Raw genomic sequence first — 24,654 nt, forward strand, 5'->3', positions numbered from 1 at the left:
GAATAATGCAGAAAGCAAATCTGCCAGTAGAAAACATTTTTACTATTTTTATTTGGAGAACACATAAAGAAAACATGGACTCTTTAAGTTGTGAAACAGCTGAATTTAGTACAGTTTAAAATACACATTAAAGGAAATACCAACACCAGACTAGTCTCAAGACATCACTTTCCAAAAGAAACATTTCTTTTATCTCATGGAAAATTAGCAACTCACAATCATGCATGTTTCTGCATTAAACTGTAATACACCGTGGCAAATTTGATTTTCACAGAACTTGATTGATAGGCAAGTGGTTAATGCATTAAACGGAGTTAGTGAATCAGTCCATAAAAGACCATTTTGCCTCCAGGTACTTGTAACATATGACTTCTCAGTTACAGTTTCATTACAGAAGTGCATTTATAGCAGTAACTATGCTATACTTTAACCACAGAAGCTGTCCAGGCTTCTTTTTTCTTTTTTTTCTTCTCTATATAATACATGTATAACTGAATACCTGAAAACTACTGGTGTCTCTTCTCGTTTTCCATTCACTCTCAGTGACTTTTTGGAGACCTCTTCGTTCCATCATTGTGGGTTAAAACACAGACTTGAAAACTTCTGCTCTGTATTAACCAGATGGCAGTAAGACTTCTCTTTAGTAGATCCTGCATAAATATAGATTTCCTTTCTATTCCACAACAGTTTTAAGCTTCCCATGGTCAGCAATGCACAACAGGGAAAAAAGGGAGTAGACTTTTACAACATATATTGCAGCGATGATTTGAAAACATTTTTCAAGCAGTAGTTTAATCTTCTAGGATTTGTATTTGGATAGCATCCACAATCACAAACTCGTAGCATAGTATTCCAACCCACTAACTGCAAATCTCAAGTCTTGAAACAAAGATGCCCGCTTCTGCTCACATCTTCCTCCACAGTTCTTGCAACTTAAGAGCCGAAATTCAGTTTTAGTGTTGTCTAATGTTTTAGACATTCCAAACTATTTGCAGATTGTACTTTCTCAAGTTTAAAACTAATGTTACTTAGCAGACTATAACAAATGAATATATGTATCTATATATGGCTATGTCCAAAAGGGAAGACCTGAGAAGGTCCACATTTTTTAATGACCTTGAAGTGCTGCTATAGATTACCTCTATCGCAGTATTTTTAATATATGAAACAGTATTAAAATTACAAAATTTTGAAAAAAAAAAAAAGAGCAGGAATATTGCTGCTAGTATTTAAAATGTTTTGGTAGATGCTGTTATAGTTGTTGCAGAATTAATGGCATGGTTTCTTTATAAAATTTAAAATCCTTGTCCCTCTGCAACATTCTCCATAAGTAAAAAGAAACCTAGAACATTCTTCAATATAAAATATAATTTTCTTCTCTATCAGGAGTCTTCATGTATTTCTGTTGATATCCTTATTGAAACTCTCTAAAAGAAAAATAAAACAAGATCAGCTTAAGATAAATTAAGTTCTGAGATATACAAGGAGTACAAAGAGATGTAACAACAACAAAAAAATTCTAAGTGAAATACATACAGCGAGAAACTTTGAAAAATAAGAAAGGATTATTTTTCTTTTAAAAATAGGTGTTTGGTTTTCTGTGAGCACTGATTAAATGAAAAAGATGATAGAATCTAAAAAATCTTTGTCATAGTGAAAAACTGAGATAAGATTTCATTTTATAGCATGTAAATTAAAATGTATGCATTTCCTATTTAGTTTAGTTCTATTGTTTTCTCTTATTTATTACATTCATAGTATTTATATACAGTTTTACTTTTAATGTTGAACAGTTTGAGTTGTGTGATTTGAAGCAAACCTATTAACTAATTCAGTTATTCTAAGTACTATAGTATTGTCTGCCAATATGTATCTCCAAGGTAAGAGTTTGGTGATAAAACAGATACCATCAGATATGTAGTCATCGAACTGTGAAGGGCTGGCAGTAAATACAACAAAAGACAAATAGTAAATTCAATGATGCATTCAAGTCTGAAAGGTAGTTGAATATTTGTGTTAGTTTTGGAAGGCAATTATAGGCTTTTAAGATAATTCACTGTACAATTTTGAATTTATTTTTTATTTTTTCCTGCAGAATCTACCTTTCATTTTAATATTGGTCACCCCTTCAGTCATGGTCTGTCTACTCAGTATTATTAGTCAAAAGTAAATGCATGCAAAGATGTTAGATATCAGCTAGCAAAATATGTGAACTCTGAGTCCTTAGTTGAAAACTGATTCCTGTATATGCTCATGAAGGTTATATACAGATCATACATGTATTAACTACTCCCCTGCTGAGCAAGCATATGAGCACTTGCTTCTAAGAATCACAGAATCACAGAATCATCTAGGTTGGAAGAGACCTCCAAGATCATCTAGTCCAACCTCTGTCCTAACACTAACAAAACCTCCACTAAACCATATCACTAAGGACTACATCTAAACGTCTTTTAAAGACCTCCAGGGATGGTGACTCAACCACTTCCCTGGGCAGCCCATTCCAATGCCTAACAACCCTTTCAGTAAAGAAGTTCTTCCTAATATCCAACCTAAACCTCCCCTGGCGCAACTTGAGCCCATTCCCCCTCGTCCTGACACCAGGCACGTGGGAGAATAGACCAATCCCCACCTCTCTACAGCCTCCTTTAAGGTACCTATAGAGAGCGATGAGGTCTCCCCTGAGCCTCCTCTTCTCCAGGCTAAACAACCCCAGTTCCCTCAGCCGCTCCTCGTAAGACTTGTTCTCCAGACCCCACACCAGCCTTGTCGCCCTTCTCTGGACTCTCTCGAGCACCTCCATGTCCTTCTTGTAGCGAGGGGCCCAAAACTGAACACAGTACTCGAGGTGCGGCCTCACCAGAGCCGAGTACAGGGGGACAATCACCTCCCTAGACCTGCTGGCCACGCTGCTTCTTATACAAGCCAGGATGCTGTTGGCCGCCTTGGCCACCTGAGCACACTGCTGGCTCATATTCAGCTGCCTATCAACCAGTACTCCCAGGTCCTTCTCGGCCAGGCAGCTTTCCAACCACTCATCTCCCAGCCTGTAGCGCTGCTTGGGGTTGTTGCGCCCCAGGTGCAGGACCCGGCACTTGGCCTTGTTGAACTTCATACAGTTGACCTCAGCCCATCGGTCCAGCATATCCAGATCCTCCTGCAGAGCCTTCCTTCCCTCGGGCAGATCGACAGACGCACCTAACTTGGTGTCATCTGCAAACTTACTGAGGATGCACTCGATCCCCTCGTCCAGGTCATCGATAAAGATATTAAAGAGGACCGGCCCCAGCACTGAGCCCTGGGGGACTCCACTAGTAACCGGCCTCCAACTGGATTTGACTCCATTCACCACAACTCTTTGGGCCCAGCCATCCAGCCAGTTTTTAACCCAACGAAGCGTACGCCAGTCCAAGCCACGAGCAGCCAGTTTCTTGAGGAGAATGTTGTGGGAAACAGTGTCAAAAGCCTTACTGAAGTCAAGGTAGATCACATCCACAGCCTTCCCCTTATCCACCAGGCACGTCACTTGGTCACAGAAGGAGATCAGGTTCATCAAGCAGGACCTACCTTTCATAAACCCATGCTGACTGGGCCTGATCGCCTGGTTGCCCTTCAAGTGCCTCGTGACGACATTCAAGATAATCTGCTCCATGAGCGTCCCTGGCACTGAGGTCAAACTAACAGGCCTATAGTTCCCCGGGTCTACCCTCCGGCCCTTCTTGTAGATGGGCGTCACATTTGCTAGCCACCAGTCGACTGGGACCTCTCCTGATAGCCAGGACTGCCAATAAATGATGGAAAGCGGCTTGGCCAGCTCCTCCGCCAGTTCTCTCAGTACCCTCGGGTGGATCCCATCCGGCCCCATTGACTTGCGTACATCCAAGTGCTGTAGCAGGTCGCCAGCCATTTCCTCGTGGATAGTGAGGGCCACATCCTGCTCCCCATACCCTTCCACCAGCTCAGGGTACCAGGTATCCAGAGGACAACTGGTCTTGCCGCTAAAGACTGAGGCAAAGAAGGCATTGAGTACCTCAGCCTTTTCCTCATCTTTTGTAACTAAGTTTCCCCCCGCATCCAGTAAAGGATGGAGATTCTCCTTAGTCCTCCTTTTTGTGTTGATGTATTTGTAAAAACTTTTTTTGTTATCTTTAACAGCCATAGCCAGATTGAGCTCCAGATGAGCTTTGGCCTTTCTAATTTTATCCCTGCACAGCCTCGCAACATCCTTATAGTCCTCTTGAGTAGCCCGCCCTCTTTTCCAAAGATTATAAACCCTCCTTTTTCTCCTAAGCTCGAGCCACAACTCTCTGTTCAGCCAGGCCAGTCTAGTTCCGCGCCGGCTCGTCTTTGGGCACGTGGGGACAGACCGCTCCTGAGCCATTAAGATTTCCTTCTTGAAGAGTGCCCAGCCTTCCTGGACTTCTCTGCCCTTCAGAACCTCCTCCCAAGGGACTCTGCCAGCCAGTGTCCTGAACAGCTCAAAGTCAGCCCTCCGGAAGTCCAAGACAGCGGTTTTACTGGTCCCCTTCCTGACTTCGCCAAGAATAGAGAACTGAACCACTTCGTGGTCACTCTGCCCAAGACAGCTCTCGACCACCACATCTCCCACCAGTCCGTCACTGTTTGTGAACAGAAGGTCTAGCGGGGCACCTCCCCTGGTAGGCTTACTAACCAGCTGCGTCAGGAAGCTATCTTCCACGCTCTCCAGAAACCTCTTAGACTGCTTTCTCTGGACTGTGTTGTGCTTCCAGGATATGTCTGGGAAGTTGAAGTCCCCCACAAGAACAAGCGCTGACGATTTCGCGGCTTCTGCCGGCTGCCTGTAGAACTCCTCATCCGTCTCCTCATCCTGGTTCGGCGGTCTATAACAGACCCCCACCAGGATGCTTGCCTTGTTGGCCTTCCCTCTGATCTTAACCCAAAGAGACTCAACCTTATCATTCCCAGCCTCAAGTTCCTCAACATCAAAACACTCTCTAATATAGAGAGCCACACCACCACCCCTTCTGTGCTGCCTGTCCCTTCTGAAGAGCCTATAGCCAGGCATTGCAGCATTCCAATCATGAGAGTGGTCCCACCACGTTTCCGTGATGGCAACCAAGTCATAGCCTTCCTGCTGCACGATGGCTTCCAACTCCTCTTGTTTGTTACCCATGCTGCGTGCATTAGTGTAGATGCACTTCAGTCAGGCCATTGCCTTCTCCCCTGGCCTTAAGAAGAAGCAAGTATGCTAATTACAAAGTTTTATGTGATCTCATGTCAAGTTTCAGTTGTATGGCAGAGGACTTAAGGGGCTCTCACTGTTCTCCCTCTCTCCTGACCTCTATCAATTCTGGCTATGGTTTCCAGAAATTTATCACAGCACCAGTTGGCTCACATATCTGATCCAAATTAGTTCTACAGTTATGCAAATGCTTGGATCGATAGTTTTTGTCTTTCAGTGACTTGTGTGAGGCAATGGTATTTGTGAAAGACCTACATATTGGGTATGATATCCACTCTGATTACAAATGAGTTAATTCATCTTTGTAGTTATGGTACTAAGCAGCATTCCTCAGTCTTTGCTACTTTAAGCCTTCTCCTTGAGTCTTGCAAAGATGCAACCAGGTTTTGGGGAAAACAAATATCCATAAGTCTGAGAAGGGTATAGAGGCCTTGATCTTCCTAACACACCCGGGAGATTTTGTCCTCAAATCCTCGTAAGGCACTTATAAGCAACGTTTTTTTGATTTTTTTACAAGTTCTTTTGCCGAAGTCTCACACATTTATATTTTTAGCATTTTGTATCCCTGCACTGAGCCAAAAACCCATGAAAATCTGCAGCCAGAATGTAGTAGGTAAACAAATACGTGAGGAGGGAAAGCTTAAGAAACTAAGTTTAAGTCATATAAAAGTATTTTCTTTTTAACTAAGCTAACATTTTCTCTTCCTTAAAGTCAGATTTGATGCATCAACAGAAATCAAACTATCTGTAACACTGCTCCAGCTACCCAAAATAGAAGGTTTTCATGTTAATACTTTTCAAAAAGAATTTGATATTCTTCACATTGTGAGGGAACACATATGAAAATGTGTAATTTTTTGAAAGAAAGGACACAGCTTTAGTTGAAATACAGTGCATTACCATATAAAATCCCTTGGGTAGAAAGAAATGCAGTTTTAGCTGCAGCATTTATTTTGGTATTATAACATTTTTAAAGGGCCTCTTTCTAGAGAAATGGTGTTAAATAAATAAAAGATACTCATTTATTGGATCATTTTCCAGACCAAACACCTATTAAACTGATTTGTAACACTGATTTTTATGTTTTAAAACATAGGGGAAAACATATTCTTTAGGTAGACAGAAGTCAGTTCTTTGACTGATAATTTTTTTTTTGTATACCTTTGGCATTTTTAGCTCAGATAAAGAATAATAATTTTCTATTGCATTTATTGTTACAGAATTCATAGTTTTCAGTCTGCTAAAATATGCTGATACCAACCTGAAAATCTCTAATGAACGTTAAAAAAAAGAAGATAAAACCAAAGGCCACTGTCCATTCACAGATCGCACTCATGAAATGATAAGTATAATCCTGATGGGATGAGACATAAAATAAATTTTCAGGAAAACAAACAAACAAACAAACAGAACAGATAAACAAAATAGCAGTGTAATGCTACAAAAATAGGCATAAGAGCTTAGGGCTCTGAGGCTCTGAAAAAGTTGATCCTTAAAAGACAACCTATGAGTTGAGAAAGGAATCCATATGCTTCAGATCATGAATGTTTTGGGGAGGCGTGTGCCAAGCTTATATAATAGCATTCTGGTCTCTTGTTTAGAAGTTCCAACTCCACAATAATTTAACAGTAAAATTCAAACATGTAAAGACATTCAAATATATACAGCCTATATTACTAGAACGTCAAGGAAAAAATAAAAGCAATAACAAAACTAATGATCTTATAAGCAACATATACTCAGTAAAATTAAGTATGTTTTTTCCCTGAGAGAATTCATTGCATTTGTTTTACAAAATGAATAACTAACATTGTCACGAAATGCTATGCTGTTGTATTTCAAAGGGAAATGAAATATGATTTCTTAGGTAAAATCACTCATAGTTAGGTCAAGTATTTATAAGGATTTTTTTTTTTAATGAGTAAACAGAGAACAGTTTCCTTCTATAAATTCAACAAACATACTGAGACTTATGACTTATCATCACAATACCATGTTGTATAAAAGTTAATACAGATTCAGTTTTAACAGACGGTAAATATATTTATCAAGGCTGTATACATCCCGTGAAGCAATGTCTTGTGCACCACTATGAAAAACAGTACAAGGAAACTACAATTAGCACTAGATCAAAACATAGCTTGAATATAATCTTCACCTGAAAAATATTATGTTCTTATGTGAAGGATATCAAAGTGCCAATATTCTTAAACTTTTTACTCAGAGTCACTGAGTTCAGTAATACTATCCCTTACAATAAATTCTCACATTGTTTTTAAATGGATGACCACCTTATATGACAGTTCCTGACAAGACTTTTGTTTTTAAGTAGACCATCATAGAAAGACCTATGTAACATGACACAAACAGAATGAAAAGTGTTTCTTTACATGCCATCAACAAATATGACAAATTTTTCAGTAAAAATAATTTTTAATCCTTGTGTCTCAAGGAAAAAAAGCAAACAAACAAAAACCACAAACAAACAAACAAACAAACAAACAAAAACGAGGTATATATTACTAAGATCATCTAACTTGTGAAGAGTTATCTCACAGATGCCTTACCACTCTTTGGTTGAAGTACATTTACCAAGTTTGCTTTTATTAAACTCTTCAAGACTAAATGCTCTGTGTTACTTAACTTGATTTTTGGAAACCTCCATGTGGCAAAGTTTGTACCAAAATAAAATTTGCCTTTTAAAAACCATCATTCTGAGAAGACTGAAATTAATTAAAATACTTGATACTCACTTTAGTATGCTTTAGCTTAAACCCCCAGTGTTTACTGCAGTAGTAAAAATTAATTAATAAGGAACGGTGGAAAAAGCTGAGAAAAACAGTGTAGTAAAAAAAACTCAGAAACTTCAGAATCAAATTGTTCCACCTTTGTTCCATGCGTGAAGTTCATCTTCAAGAATTGTGACCACAAAAGGAAGTAGAACAACTCATTTCCAGAAAGTTTGTTTTTTTACACTTTGTTCTACTGGTAAGTTTCAAGTGCCTCGTTAAAATGAAAGTCTAACTCTCTTAAGATGTACCCGTCCATGAATTTAACAAGCCACAGACAGTTTTTTAATGAAGAAATAACTGTAAACTAGTTTTCTGCAAATCAGTGACCTTCTGTTCTCAATAATGTACTATTTAAAGTCTCTGATGTGTTAGTAATGCTATACACTTCTAGTAAAGCATAACAGCATACCCCAAATAATACAATACTGGATGTCTCTGATGTATTAGTAATGCTATACACTTTTAGATAAGCATAACAGCATACCCCAAATAATAAAATACCGGGTAAGTTGGCTACCTAATGGGATTTTTACCTTTTCACCTGGAGTCCAATCAATTTTCGTCATCGAAATTTTTGAAGCAAATACAATCACTGATGAAAAAAACAGTGTAAAGGAAACTACAAAAGTTTAATGAGTAATAATGAAAATGCCTACTTTTAAAAGACGTCTCAATTTCCCCCTTCTCTAACACAGAAGATCCTGAACAACCAGAATATCGCATCAAAGTATTAAGAAGACAAGTAAATGAAATATATTATTTAAAGGGAACTGATAGCAATCCAAACATATTTCTGAATAAAGGTTTCTGGGGGCTCTTCCAAGTACAGAGGGTAAGGGTAGACGTTCCAAAGCTCAGATCACTTTCATGACCGAGGACTATGGCAGCAGAGCCCTGCATTGTTGGAAGGGGAATGAGGTTGGTTTCCATTGGTCCACAATGGGTCCTTTGATATATTTGTATAATTAGGACTCTCAGGACTGTGGTCCTCTTTAAAAGCCTCTTCACAGCTGCTGAAATCAAAAGCAGACTGTAGCTGAATGGCTTATATAATGATATGTTGCAACCATTTTTTGACACTGGCCGATCACCTGGAGTCCAATAAAATCAGTGGGATGACCCTAATTTCAGCAAGATGTGGTAAAAGCCAGTGTGTTGAGTGTTTATCTAGGGGAGGCATCGAATGAAGCCAAGCACCAACAAACATGATCCAAAGCATCTACTTAGGCTTAAAAGGAAATCTTGTATATGTCAACTGTATTTTGTATTTCTGTGAATTAGGTTCACTTCAGAAGTGGTGCCCCCTTTTTGCAGGCCTTCTCCATACCCTCCCTAAAATGAAGGAAGCTGGGAAGTTGGTCTGGCTGACTTTCTGATGTTCCTTCCTTTCTGAATTATCATATAATACCACAAAGAACACCAGGGCATTAGATTTAAATATACTGCTGAAAGAAGAGTTACAGCTTTTTAGAATGACCCTGAAGCTCATCTTTATGCTATTAATACTGTTTTGACACGATATATGCATTATAATGGCAGAAATATTAGAGGGTCCTAAGCAAAGACTGAAACCTCATTTCATCCTTTATCAGCAATGGTTTAACTTAAAAGGAAGATCAAGAAGCCATAAAGGGAAAACTGTGAGATGCACTGTAAAGGATACTGGGAATGAAAGCAATGCATGATATTACAGATATGGCCATCCTTATGTGACACACAAAGTAAGTGTTCCATTGTGGACAGGACTTGTAAGAGATTATAGATTGAAGCGTTATGTATACAACACCAGAGCCAAATGCCACCAAAGCTCCTATGTCATGGACACTGGGAACAGACAGCTCCTGGAAAGAGATTCAACACAATGGTTAGCTGTTACTATTCGTACAGTGGTAGGTGTCAGTGAGCCCTGAGAAGATGCTCAGCACATAGAAGCAGCAGGAAACTGTCCCTTCTAACAGTCTACACAGGGAAGATGAAAGAAAAAGGAGAAAGAGTAGCTCAGAGAGGTAAATTAACCTTGGCCAAAGCCACCGGGTAAAAGCTAAAACACAGAAAAGCATAGATCAGTTTTAATGCTCTTCAACAGTCAGTCATTTTCACCTACTGTTTTCACAAGCAGGACCAGGCTTGTGTTTTTCGTAAGAGGTTCCTGTACTTCCTTTTTCCCTTTGCTCTGCCAAAGATTTTAATCCTTCTGTGTTGAAAGCTGAATCTGCATTTGTGTGGCCATACAATAACTAACTAGTGGTCATTTTTCATAGCAACTGATCTAAACTGTGACCACTGCAGCTCTGTCCCTGCCCTCCACTGGTCAGCCACAAGACTCAAGGAAATGAGTCAGCAGAAAATTAGTTATATATTTAAGAGGGAAAAAAAAGTGTTACCTAAAATAAGTTCTTGATATGAAGGTCTTCAACTGTCAGTCACTTGAATTATTCAGCCCTCCAACTCTTTCCCACATCACCAGTCACTTTTATTCAACTTCCACAACATGTGAAAGAGTGTTTAAAATTCCAGTATCACTACATGTGGCCTATATTTTTTAAAACCCTAACTATGGAAGATTCTCTCCTTTAAAACGCACACAGGTAAAATATCTGGTAACAAAATAGATGAAGATTCCCAAGAAATTGTATTCTAAATGTTTCAAAAAAATATGAATTCTAAGTTATGACACCCTGGAATCCAGTATCAGACAGATAAATTAGCTTTAAAGCTCTACTCTGTCACCAGAACATAGCAAAATATGTGCTATGATCTGACCTACTGCAGTTCTATTTTAATGATTCATGAAAACATGTCTATATTCTCTCATTATGTATTTTGATATCTTTTCTGTCAGGAAGCCACTGATTTCTTTTTCTTTTAATGGTGATTATATTCACATGCTCTATTTTATTTTTTTCCCGTGCTTTTCTTTCTCATTATTCCCCTCTATCTCTCTGTGATGTATTGAGTTCTGACAGATTTTAAAGCATGTTTCTCACAAAGGCATTTCAGTGGCCTCTCATCTATACTTGCATTTTCTTTTCTTCTGTTCCATTTTTTGCCTTCCATGCAGAACTGACAGCATTTGGTACGGAAAGCATTAAGTAGGCTTAACTGCTGGCTTTTGCATTCAGCCCTGTATACAATATAGAGAATTTTTCTAAGAGAGCTCTCACTCTTGCTCCTATCAAACTGCCAAAGCTTCCCTAAAAAACAAAACAACAAAAAAAAAACACATTACACATAACGCCTACAGAACCATGGGAAATCTCACTACCTCTCACTACCCTGTGGTAAGCCTCCAAAGCTTCCTAGTCAAAGATGGGGAAATCTCTCCTTAATCATGTGTAATGTCTAACTGGCAAAAGCAAACCTGCTGAGACCTGGGTTTATACTTTGCCTTATTCATGAAGGCCTACGGGGCTTTTCCTTCTATATCCAATTATCTTCTCAAAGCTGTCCCTCCACTGTCTTTTATTCCTACCTTTCAAGCATTGTATTATTTAAACCAGAGAACAAACACCTCATTCATGATCATTACTTAATTTCTCAGAAACTCTGTTGCTTTTAGAGAACCCACTCCTAGAGTTTTCTACCACGCATATTCTCATTTTTGTAAAGTGTTCAGAGAGCAATACCACCAAAACCCCATACTGCCTATCATACTGCACCTTGAAGCAAAAGCTTGAAAAAATTTCCCTTACAACTAATTATGTTACTTAAAATATTAATCACAAGTAGCGTTAGATTAGTGTTAGTAAATGCAAACCTTAACTATTTCCAGTAATATTTCACACTGGAGTCTTTTTAACAACCTAGATATTTTGCTAGGGGAGAGAGAAAACGAAGTGATGCCCAACAATGTCAGTCAGCTTTACTAAAGTACTCAGGTATGAAGCTAGCTCACCTGCTGGGTAAAAATAAGCATTAAGAAACAACCAAATTGTACACAGGAATATGAATTGCCTGCATGATGCACTGCTAGAGAGACTGGGCTGAATGTCAAAGAAAACTTCAAATTCCAACTTTTCTTTTATCTTCTGACCTGAAGCAACCATCTGACCTTGACCAAGACTCACAGCCTATTCATGTCTCAGTTATTGTGCTGGTAAGTGGGCTCACTATATAGTTAGAAGACCTAAGACTTGCAAGCCACCATTTCTAATTTCATGGGCAATTAAGCATGCTCAGATATTTGCTATATTAAATCCTTAGCTAGATAGGATCCTTACTGTGTTCTGAACCTTTCCTACAAGCTGCACCTAACATGCAAAGTAAGATCAAAGCAAGAGAAGGAGAAATTAAGAGGCAAACAGGCAATGACAGCCAATAAAGATTAGGTAAGAAGTAATGCTATTACTCTCAGTGAACCTCTTTTGAAACTTTAGGATCAAGATCTCTACTTCCTTGACCCTCCCAAATTATTTTGTGTGCCAAATATGTCTTTTCCTAATTGAAGCTGAGTGTATTTTAGTCAAGCAACACTGTCCCCTGTCATCTGACTTCTTTTGTGCCACATATAAATCTAACCAGTAAGAGTACAGATATTTAAAAGTAGAATAGTATGCAATGCCTGTAGAGTTTGCTATCCACACATAATGCTTGGAGGTAAAACTAGAAACAGCAAGATACCAGTCTAAGATAGAAAGGTTTTTGTCTGAAAATACCACACAAATGACCTGCAAAATTGTATTGGCTGCTGAAGCCCTGACAATCTTTATTTTCAATTTCTCTGTATATTGTCAGGTCACCATAAGGCAGAACAGTCTTTACCAAAATGTTCCCCAAAGTAGACCATTCTTCAAAAGAAATAATTCATCTCTTTCCACAGATTTCAAGGCAGTATCTCAAACTACCTGCCAAGTAAACTTCATTTGATTCTCAGATGAAGAATTTATGATATTAAGCTGTTTTCTAGTACAGACATGTTACAAAATAAGCAAAACCCCTTACTGACATAGCTAAACAAGCAAAAAATAAATTAAAAAAAAATAAGATTAAAAATTTAATTTACAGGGATAAACCAAATCTGTCATTTTAAAGCTATTGAAAATATCAGAACTAAGAAAGACATTCTTACTCCATTTGCCAAGTATCCACACTGAGATAACATTAACCATTCTATTTGATTTTTTAACTGCTAAAACAATTTTAGTTTTATTTATGATATAAGATTTATAATCATACCTGAAAAGTTGCAACTATGCCCATTCCAGTACAACCCATCAATCCAATGCATAACGAGAACATGTTGCATGAAGACCTAATAAAGTGCGATGATTCATTTTGCTTCTTTATTATTAAATATCTGATATACATTGTAATTACACCTGAAAAAAAAGTATTTTTTCAGTGTTCACATATCACTTACATTTCAACACCTTGCATTGTAACACACTTACATACAGAATGAAATTATAAGCATAATGCAATAAATAATACTGCCTTAATTTTGGATCTTCACATCTTAAACTCCACATTGCTGCGAATCAGTTCAAGAAAAAGCTATTTTAAATACCATATTAAATACCAGGCACTGGCATTCCACATCGGGAACAGCTGTTACAGGCAAAAGTGGGAGAATTCAATCTGCTCTGATATACACTCTTGTACCAGAACTACATCACTGTAATAATTGACACCCTGAAGAATGAATATATTTCTGCAGTGTGTAAACAGAAAAAAATGTAACTAGCTTTGTATTCAGAAAATATTCAAAAAGCTTTTGGCCAATTCTGGCTATTCTTTAGTATAACAGAGGCCCCAAACCACTACTCATAGATTTTATTGCAGCCCACATGACCTCAACATGCAGTTCACTCCTGACAAAAACCTCTACTGAATTTTAAGATCGTAGTTCATCAGGATATAACAAGCAGTAAACTGGATTCCATGAAAAAAAACCCCAATACTGTAATTCAGATTGATAACACAAAACATGGTTTCATTCTATCTACAGCTGGAAAAATAAATCATGTAACTTTGTTCAGGTACTGAGATGTTACATGCAATGCAACCAGACAGTGTGACTGAAACATTCTTTGAAAAGGTAAGATATGGGATTTTAATTTGCATGAAGGCCTTCACAGCCTCTATATATACCATTACAGAGCTTTTCATCCTCCATCCCCTAGAAGCGAATAGGAAGTCCCAAACCTCCTCATTCAAGGTCAGCAAAAATTTAGTGGAGTAGGCATCTTCACAGAGGAAGCCAAGTGTTGCTTCAATACTGTTTTACCTTGCTGCAGCATTCTTTAACCAAATGTCTCCCTATATCAAACATAAAGTCGGTGCACACTAATTATGCCATCTTTCTTCCTCTTTTTATTTCCAGTTACGTTGACTACTTTGCACTGATGAGATGTTCTTGAGAGACAGAAGAGCCTCCAAGGCTGTGCTTCCTCAAGCACCTGGCCCTCTGGATATGAATTCCATCTAGCTCATATTACCACTTAAGTGTGGAGTACTTTTTCTGCAGAACATTGTGTGGACTCCAATACAGCAGACAATAATTTTTAGTTTACATTTCGTTTCTGTGTTAGGCCAAGTAATGTATACCTACCTAAAAGTGCTGAAATATTAATCATAAAGCCAAAGATGCCACTCTCAGGAGGTTTAGTTCCAGTGTCACTAAAGCAAGAAGAGAAAGAAGAAATTGAAAGTTAATTGAGGTCTGTGAAACATAAATGAGACATATACATGAAACCTCAAGAGAAATGTAACTTGTGTGAACTGCTGTTATGTAAGACATTTAAATGTATAAATTGGAATGTCACCTGCTGCATGCTTAAGCTATATTTGTAGTACTGAATCTTTGTTTTAGAAAGTAATAACAATTTTAGAGCACAGTATTTGAATTGTATTCCTTCATTTTCTCTATGCAATATGCAAAGATGTGAGAGATTACAATACCGTGGTCATGAATTACATAAATGATAATATAAATGTTATTTTAGAAATGACATTTCTTTTATCCACTAAACTAACACTGTAAAATACATATCTAATGGCATTCAGTATCCTAAAATGTTAGAGAATTTACACTTACTTTCCTGATCTCATTGAAAAGACTTTACCCCAGGAGAGCAATTGTGTTCCAATGCCTAGGAACATCCTGAGGCACTGTTTAATTTTCTAATGTATGTACAGCATAAGAGGACTTTCAGCCCAAGGTGTTATCTTTCACTGAAGCAAATAGCCCTCATAGGGGATAATTAGGAGTTGACTGGGCCAGACAAATGGAGCATACATAAATATATATAGGTGAAAAATGTCATATATAAAAGATGTATGTTATGTAGAAAATGGAATACCTTCATCACAGAATCCTTTTCCCTCTTTTTTCCCTACCTATTTGCAAACACCCACACAAACACCCATAGCAGAGGAGGCCCTTGCCTAGCAGGAAGGGCGTACTCCTGGGAGGATGTGGGTTCAAGTCTCCTCAAGCAGGATTCCTTTATGCCGAGAGAGAGTGAACTGTGGAAAGAAGAACACTGCAATACCATCACCTCTTTGTGTTATTTTTTCTTTTCTATGGCACAGCCAGATGAGAATATCTGAGAATATCAGGCTCTGTTTGTCAAGCCAATGGAAAACGTAGCTCACGAAGTCTTATACAACTTGGGTGTGAGCTGAGTTTTTAGTTACTCACCAGTACTAAGAGGCTGTGGGGTAACACACTCACCAGAACTAAGATGGTTGGGCATGTAAACAGAGGCACTCAAGGAACTTTACTGTCAGAAACGCAGACAGGTAAGGATTTTAGCCTGTGCCAAAGTTCAGTGGAAACTGAACAAAGACTCTGAGAATGAAACTTTATCTTAGTTATATGATGAGACAAGTAGGTACTAGCTAGAGATTTTTCACATGATTCAAGAAGATAAATCCTCTTCATTCCAACAGTGAGGTTGGATTAGATTTTAGTGCCAAACATCTGAATGGACCGCTGTGTGCAGACATGACAGGTGCTCATCCTGAATGCTGGTGCTTTAGTACCCAAGAGAGAAATCTCTCTCTACATAAGAAAATGTTTTTAAAGATTTTGACAATTTTGTTAACTTCAAGCTAGAAAACTATAACCATATCAAAATATCTTTTTTTTTTTTTTTTACAAAATCACATTCTCTCTCAATCCCCTTATATGTCACAGAAGCATTTGTGTAATCAGTTGCTAAGGTGATTTATCAAGAATGGGAGGAAGCTTAGAGTGCAGGAAGAATCCTTTTCTATGACAAACTGAAGTAAAATGAAAAAAATAAAATCTTGTATTTCCTTTTGATGTGACTGGTTCCAAATCCTCAGACAACAAAAACTTGGGATGCCTAGGCTTTTATACAAGTTTTTACAACTTCTCAAACATTAAGAATCCCTACTGACATTTATTTTCCTGTTGCAATGCTTTCTGAAGTCTTGTTACAGCTTATACTCTGTGTTAGTCATTTCTCTTTGATAGTAGAATTGATGAAAACAATAGGGTGACTCTCATTTTTTTTGTTTGACATTTCTGAATCCTCACTTCATTTAGCTGAGTTTTTAACCTTGAACTTCACATCTTTTCCTCATCTTTCTGGAGTGTTTTCACAAATACTGGTAAGGGCTTCATTTAAACAGTGGGCTACATGTGACAATCTTGAAGGACTTTTGCAAATCAAGAGACTACTCTATGCTAAGTACAGGATTGTGATCACTTCAAAGCTTTTGAAGGGCTTTAGGTGAGAAGAGAATGGAAGCAGCACATGCAAAGAAAGCAGCCATTTGAAGTTCTTGGAACACTTCACATCATAAGAGCAATCCAAATAGCCTGAAATTGCATTGAACTCCAGTCATTTTTAAATTAAACCTGTTCTCAAGCTAAAGTTTTACAGGTGAATTTTGCTATTGTTGATTTTTAAACTCAATAACCTTTGACATTTACTTCCAAGTAATTTCATACCAAGAATATTATGTCATATCTGTGGTGTATTTACAAAGTACTGTACAGGATTTTTAAGGACACAATCTTTCTAATGCCATATTTTCTACTAAAAATATCCCTAAGGATAAAGGAAGACTTAGATACATTCTTAGTTTACTTCTGGCCTACTGCTTTGGAGAAAAAAGAAAAAAAAAAAGTATCATGTAGCAATTACTGGTTTTTAATGAAACAAAAAAGACACATACTGGACCTGGTGCTTCCCAGTCAGACAAACTCATTACAGAGGTTAAAACTGGAGGCAGTCTCTAGGCTGCAGTGACCATGCCCTGGTTGAGTTTGTGATCTCAAGGAATATGGGCCTGGCAAAGAGCAAAGTCAGGGCCTTGGACTTCCAAAGAGCAAACTTCCAGCTGTTCAAAGACCTAGTGGACAAGATCCACTGGAACGCTGTCCTTAGGGACAAAGTTGCTGACAGAGCTGGCAACTCTTTAAAGATGTTTTTGTTAGAGAACAAGAACTCTTCATCCCCCTGCGTAAGAAAGCGAGCAGGGAGGGCAGAAAACCAGGAAGGCTGAGCAAAGATCTGATGGTCAAACTGAGGTGCAAGAAGGAAATGCGCAGGCAGCAGAAGCAGGGACATGTGGCCTGGGAAGAGTACAGGGATGCCATCCCTATACGCAGGGATGCAATCAGGAAAGCCAAGGCACAGATGGAACTGAGCTTGGCAAGGAATAACAGATAGGGATTCTACAGGTACATTGGCCAGAAAAGAAAGGCCAAGGAGAGTGTGCTCCCTCTGATAAATGAGAAGTGAGAACTGGTAATGACAAATATGGAGAAGGCTGAGGTACTCAACAAGTTATTTGCTTCAGTCTTCACAGACATTCAGTCTTCCCAGGTCTCTCCAGTCCCTGAACCTCTAGGCAGGGGCTGGGGGAGCAAAGTCTCTCCCACTGCAAGCAAAGAGCAGGCTCGAGACCACCTGATGAAACTGAACAGGTACAAGTCTATGGGGCCCAATGCCATGCATCTCAGGATCCTGAGGGAATCACAGAAACATAGAATATCCTAAGTTGGAAGGCACCCACAAGGATCATCAAGTCCAACTCTTGGGTCCCCAAAGGACCACCCAAAAATAATAATAATAATAAAAAATCAGATCATGTGTCTGAGAGCATTGTCCAAACGCTTCTTGAACTCGGTGCTGTGACCGTTGCCCTGGGAAGCCTGTTCCAGTGCCTGACCACCCTTCCGGTAACAAACCTTTCCCTAACACCCAGCCTGACCCTCCCCTGTCCCAGCTCCATGCTGTTCCCTCACGTCCTGTCGCTGTCCCCAGAGAGCAGAGCTCAGCACCTGCCCCTCCGCTCCCCTCGTGAGGGAGCTGCAGGCCGCCGTGAGGCCTCCCCTCAGTCTCCTCTTCTCCAGTCTGAACAACACAAGTGACTTCAGCTGCTTCTCATATGTCTTCCCCTCTAGACCCTTTACCACATTTGTTGCCCTCCTTTGGACAATAACAGTTTTATATCTTTCTTATACAGTGGTGCCCAGAACTGCACACAGTACTTGAGGTGAGGCCGCACCACTGCAGAGCAGAGCGGGACAATCCCTTCCCTCAGCCAGCTAGCAATGCCAAGCTTGATGCACCCCAGGGTACGGTCGGCCCTCCTGGTCACCATGGCACACTGCTGGCTCATGTTCAGCTTGCTATCAACCAAAACCCCCAGATCCCTTTCTGTGTGGCAGATCTCCAGCATCTTGCCCCCCCTTCCAGCCTGTACGTATAGCCAGGGTTTCTCCTTCCCATGTGCAGAATCCAGCACTTGCTCTTATTAAACTTCATATTGTTGGTGATTGCCCAGCTCTCTTATTTGTCTAGATCTCTCTGAAAGGCCTCCTCACCTTCGACGAAGTCAACAGCTCCATCCAATTTGGTATCGTCTGAAAACCTTCAAGTCCTTCATCCAAATCATTTATGCAAACATTGAAGAAGATTGGTTCTAACTCCACTAGGGACAGGTTGCCATCCTGAAGTAACCCTGGTTACAAGAACCCTCTGGGCCTGACCCATCAGCCAAAGGATGTTACTTCTGTTCCCAGTGACACTCTGCTTATTGTCACTGGTCCCCAGTATTGGGCTGCAGCTATTGTTTACAAGATTGTGTTTTATTTATTTATTTATTTATATTCAGCATGCGCCTTCAGGACTTGACAATGTAAGACTTTAGGTAGAGCTAATATATCTTAATATCTAGTATTACTGTAAAAAGTAGACAAGCTTTCGGATATGCAAGCTGTTCTTTGAGTGAATCTACATTCCATTTGCTAGGGATAGCTAGGTAGTTCTTGCTTAACTAGCACGCCTGATAACTGTTTAGCATAAGAAAGCATCCTGATTTGAAAAGTGGTATGAGGAAAAAGCTGGTATGAGAAAAACATAATGCTATGAACTGAACTATTAGTGAACTGAACTAAACTATTACTCTGAACTTGCTCTTCTGGGTGAAACTGGTGTCATCCCCCTGTATACAGTGCAAATATTTACTCTACCATCCTTCAGCTTGAAACCTGGCAGGCAACTCATAGTACAGGAAACCAGTTCTCTGAGATTTCAGGAGCTTTGGATGGTAGAAAGCCATTTTGATATAATGTTTCAATGGGATTGGTATGTTCGTAAAAAGATTTAGGTTCTGTTAAATTGCTGGTTTTCAGTAGAAGTGTGTTCAGGCAGAAATTGTTTTCCTGTTTCCAATATTATTTTTCTTGCATGATTGATGTCTTCGTGTATCCTGTTTTGGCTCAGGGTCACTAACTGCACAACACCAGACACAGCAGACGTGGGATGGTAGAGTGACAGTGCTCCTGTTCCTCAGTGGGGAGGGCTGAGTTAGACATCAGCAGACCATAACTTGGGGACATAGATGGTTTAGGGCAAATAGCAATGGAAAATGTTTTGGGAGTAGGCTATGGAAGGTAAACGGTGGTGGATTCCAGCACGTAGAGGGATTACACCTTTATCCAGGGCACTAATAGCCCTGACCAGCCTCTCCTAGGACCTCCACTGGAACACCTCTGCCTATGGGCCAGGAGCTCCATTTAATCTCAGAGTTGGGCTTTTGGACCCTGCTTGAACTATGCTGTAAATGCATCTGCATTCAACCCCATCTCCAGCCCCGAACTGGCTGATGGAGTTGCCAAACCTCTCTCCATCTTATTTGAAAAGTCCTGGCAGTCAGGTGAAGTCCCTGGTGACTGGAAAAAGGGAAACATCACTCCCATTCTTAAAAAGCGTAGAAAGGAGGACCCAGGGAACTACAGACCAGTAAGCCTCACCTCTGTGCCTGGCAAGATCATGGAATGGATCCTCCTGGAAGCAATGTTAAGGCACATGCAAGACATGGAGGTGATCTGAAACAGCCAGCAGGGCTTCACAAAGGGCAAATTGTGCCTGACCAATCTGGTGACCTTCTACGATGGAGTGACTGCATCAATTGACAAGGGAAGACCAACCCATGGACTTCTGCAAGGCCTTTGACATGGTCCCACATGACATCCTGATCTCCAGATTGGACAGATATGGATTTGAAGGGTGGACCATTCAGTGGATAAGGAATTGGCTTGAAGGCCGCACTCAGAGAGTGGTGGTCAATGGCTCTATGCCTAGATGGAGGCTGGTAACAAGTGGTGTTCCTCAGGCATTCATCTTGGGACTGGTGCTGTTTAATATCTTTATCAATGACATAGACTGTTGGATCAAGTGCACCCTCAGCAAGTTTGCAGATGACACCAAGCTGAGTGGTGCAGTCAATACTCCAGAAGGAAGGGATGCCATCCAAAGGGACCTGGACAAGCTTGAGAAGTGGGCCAATGCGAACCTAATGAGGTTCAGTAAGTCCAAGCGCAAGGTGCTGCACCTGGGTCAGGGCAATCCCAGATGTGAGTACAGACTGGGAGAAGAACTCACTGAAAGCAGCCCTGTAGGGAAGGACCTGGGGGTTCTGGTGGATGAAAAGCTTGACATGAGCCAGCAGTGCATGCTTTCTGTAATTCTATGATTCTATGATATGAAACAAATACTTATGCTCATTTATCTGCAATGATGCATAGGTGAGCACATCATGGACAAGATGAAGAACCCAGTATGAAAATTACATCATTTGTGTCACTATTATGTGGCAGAATTCTTCTAGGTCCAATAGTCTTCTGAAGAGTTGAAAGAGGATAAAGTAAAGCAGATGGAGAACAAATATTTTGGGGCCAAAAGACTCATCATCATCATCAAATTTTCTGCATAGACATCATAAACTATTTAACACCAAACTGAAGCCTTAAATTTTTAAAGTAGGAAGATTATGTTCTGACATCAGCACAGTTTCAATGGCAAATATTGATGTGGTCTTTCTCTCACTGTAAAAACTGTCACGTGGTAAACAAATTTAATTAACAAGTTACCTCAAGGCATACATAGATTACTTGAATAATCTAAATAAGAATTAGACAAATGTTGAACTAAAATTTGTCTATATTGTTCTCCTTTGTCTAACAGGAATTTCCCCACACAAATTCTATTTCATTTCATTTAAGACATTGCACAACTGAAATCTTGCAACATTCTTCCTCTTTCTTTTTATCACTCTAAGTTTCACTAAATCACATTCTTAATCCCATGATTCATCTTCTTATGCTAAAGCAATAAACTACAACATAAGAATACAAACTATGAATATTGGCCTGAGTACACCGGAGGAATCATCATATTATTTCCAAGTGCACCTTCTATGAAGATCATATGCTTAGATCATATGTCTTTAGAACTATTAATAATTGTTCACCAGCAGTCAATGTATATCCCTAGTAAAAATGTACTAGTAAAAGGATTTCAAATAAACAAGATTTCTTCTAAAAAAAAACCTTTTTACTAGCAAATGCTCTGTTTTTTTTGTTGTTGTTGTTTGTTTTGTTTATTATTTTATTACTGACATAGTTTCATCCATCTTTTTTTTTTTTTTTTTTTTTAGGGTATGTGGATATTTACAGTGATTCCTTAGTTAAAGGATAAGAATTATTATTTTTTTCCATTTAGATATTACCTGCACGGAGCTTCTTATTGATTTAACTATGGCAGTGGTGACACCTTCATCAGAGCTTTACAGCTGTGACTTCTCTGTTCAGTCTACAACTTTAAAAAGAATCACCCTTACAAGCAACATATGTGTGCTGTCAAAAACTTGACTGTAAGTACAGTAATTCGTAAAGTAAGTCCTATTCACTCATGTTTCATTCAAGAACTTGGCATAAGCTGCAACAATAAGAAACACCATTTGTCAAATTTCTTACTACAAAACCTCAAAGTCCTTCAGAGCACAAACCATGTACTGAATGTGGACACAGTTGCATCAAACAGTTTATTTTTCTTGGATAACAAGGGATAAATTGCACTGGTTACAAGCACTTTTGTGTCAGTATGTAATCATGGAAGAGCAGAACTGTAACCACTATTGTTAAGGCAGTAGAATATTTTTGCACATACAAGAACAAGGCTTTCTAAGAGCTGAGTCCAGATACGGGCAGATAATCTTAACAAGTTTTGCTGACATAAGAATGAAGTACAGCTTTCTTTGGCTCAGTTTGAATGAAGCTCAACTATCTTGTGGGTTGCAATGTTATCTGCACCATCTCACTTGCTTATGATCATAGACCTGAACTTTCAAGCAAATTTAAGAGTATGTACAACTCAAGTTATCAGTCTTAAAAAATTATGCATGTTCATAGGTTCTGTCAAGGAATTAGGTCTAGAATTATCTGAAACGTATTTGAAAAGCTTCTTTAGATCCTTTATATATCTGAAACCATTCTTGGATTTGTGTCTCACCTTTAATCCGTTAAGAGCTAAATGTTAGCAATTTCACTATTCAGATTTAAATGTTAACTAAAGCTATATAAACAATGATTTATTCAAATCTGTGCTTAAATGACTAAGGTTATAGAATAGAATAGAATAGAACAGAATAGAACACTTTAGTCCTGTTGGAAGCATCCTACAAAGATCATAAAGTCCAACTGCCTGACCTCTTCAGGGCTAACCAAAAGTTAAAGCATATTATTGAGGGCATTGTCCAAATGCCTCTTGGACACTGACAGGCATGGGACATCAACCACCTTGCTAGGAAGCCTGCTCCAGTGTTTGACCACACTCATGGAAAAGAAAGTTTTCCTACTATCTAGTATGACTCGGTATCAGGAAAATAGATGTTAGAAAAAAGCATGCCAGTCATCTCTCCCTTTACACCCATTGTTGCTATGCCGAAATTGTAAAAATGCATGCCTACGTGTCTCCTACAAAGCCTGTTGGAGGTCTTCAAGTCACACCATCATCTGCTGCACTTTGGCCCAATTCTGGAGTTATGCAAACAAAACCCTACATGTACACTACTTATAACTGAGTGGTCAACTTATGTTCGTACGCCCATAGCATACTTTGGCTCCAGCCAAGAACTTCAGGCCCTGTGTGACAGACGTGTTGAGACCCCAGGTTCTCTGGGGGGTGTTGAGGTGTGCTCGGGTTGGTGGGCAGCAGCACACAGAAGCCCCCCGCTCTCCCTCCCCACCTTCCCTTGGCTGCTCTCTGCAATCTGGGGTGCCAGTACGGCCGTGCCAGCGGTGCCCCCACACCCCGGGGTCTCACCACCCCAACCTCAAGGGAGCCCCCCGGCACCTGCCGCGCCTCAGCCCACCGCCCCTTCCTGGTCCCCTGTCCCCCTTCTCACCTGATGTAGGGGACGAGGGGCTCGACGTGTCCCGCCAGCACGGCGATCACGTAGGAGATGATGAAGGCGGCCGAGGACCAGGTGACGAGCAAAGCGGGGACGAAAGCCACGCCGGGCATAAAGCACAGCATCGCCCGCGGCTGCCCTGCCCGGGGCATCGGGGCGGGAGCAACCCAGAGTCTCACACACACACACGCACACGGGGGCACACCGAGGGCTCACGGGGCACACGCACGCACCTCCGCCCGGTTCCCACCGTCCTGCCCCACGCGTGTTTTTCCCCCGCCAGGCAGCGGCGCGGCGCTGCCGCCTTTCCCCAGTGGCGCCGGGGATCCCCCGCCCCGTTTCCCGCCGCCTTTCCTTCGCTTTCGGTTCCCGCTGAGGCAGCGCCCTGGGGGCGACGGGAGCTCCGCCCTGACCGCGGCTAACGGCGGCCAACGGCGGCCAACGTTGGCCAACGGCGGTGGCGGCGGGGAGCGAGGGGCCCGGCCGGACCCCTCGGCTACCGGGGGGGTGTCCGGGTTTTAACGCCCTCGGTTGGGGGTCCCTCCCCGTGTACAAAACCCGCCCGCCCTGGGCTTTCGAACACACCTTGGCTTGCGAATTTCCTGGGGGTTGGTTCTTCACACGCATTGGGGAAATAGTTTTAAGTCAAACTCACACCGCTCTGTGTTTTCGCTTTGGTTTAACCTGTCAAGTTTATTTCTGTTTGCTTTGACATTTCTTATTTGTCTGCATTTCAGACTAACATCCAAACGCACGGTCACCATTCCAAAATGAAGACAAAGCGCGCATAATGTCTGTTTCAGTAGACATTCCCTGTACTGAAAACATCATGAGTTAGAAGCCGAGTACTCTCCAAGCCTTTGAAGATGCTAGGAACCGCCAGAAATATAATAAAGGCACTTAGTGTGTAAAGACAGGAAAGTAATCACAAACTGTTCTAAGGCTGATAGTGGAGGTGTG

At 40.3% G+C, this 24,654-nt stretch overlaps 1 protein-coding gene across 2 annotated transcripts; it reads right to left on the reverse strand.

Moving 5' to 3' along the window:
- Positions 1-27: 27 nt before the first annotated feature.
- Positions 28-24,207, reverse strand: DRAM1 (DNA damage regulated autophagy modulator 1). 2 transcript variants are annotated; one of them, XM_035561380.2, is made up of 7 exons: positions 23,689-24,186; positions 14,567-14,634; positions 13,192-13,334; positions 9,680-9,857; positions 8,550-8,608; positions 6,486-6,578; positions 28-1,427 (listed from the first exon to the last, which is right to left on the reverse strand). In XM_035561380.2, exons 1-7 carry the CDS (start codon positions 23,844-23,846, stop codon positions 1,383-1,385), a joined length of 744 nt encoding a protein of 247 aa, XP_035417273.1. In that variant the 5' UTR covers positions 23,847-24,186; the 3' UTR covers positions 28-1,382. The 2 variants fall into 2 exon arrangements, with proteins under 2 accessions (XP_035417273.1, XP_050566928.1); XM_050710971.1 differs by lacking the exon at positions 6,486-6,578 and having other exon boundaries at positions 23,689-24,207.
- Positions 24,208-24,654: the final 447 nt, after the last annotated feature.

This window comes from Cygnus atratus, chromosome 1 (genome assembly GCF_013377495.2).
Source record: "Cygnus atratus isolate AKBS03 ecotype Queensland, Australia chromosome 1, CAtr_DNAZoo_HiC_assembly, whole genome shotgun sequence".
In the NCBI taxonomy this organism is placed as follows: Eukaryota; Metazoa; Chordata; class Aves; order Anseriformes; family Anatidae; genus Cygnus; species Cygnus atratus.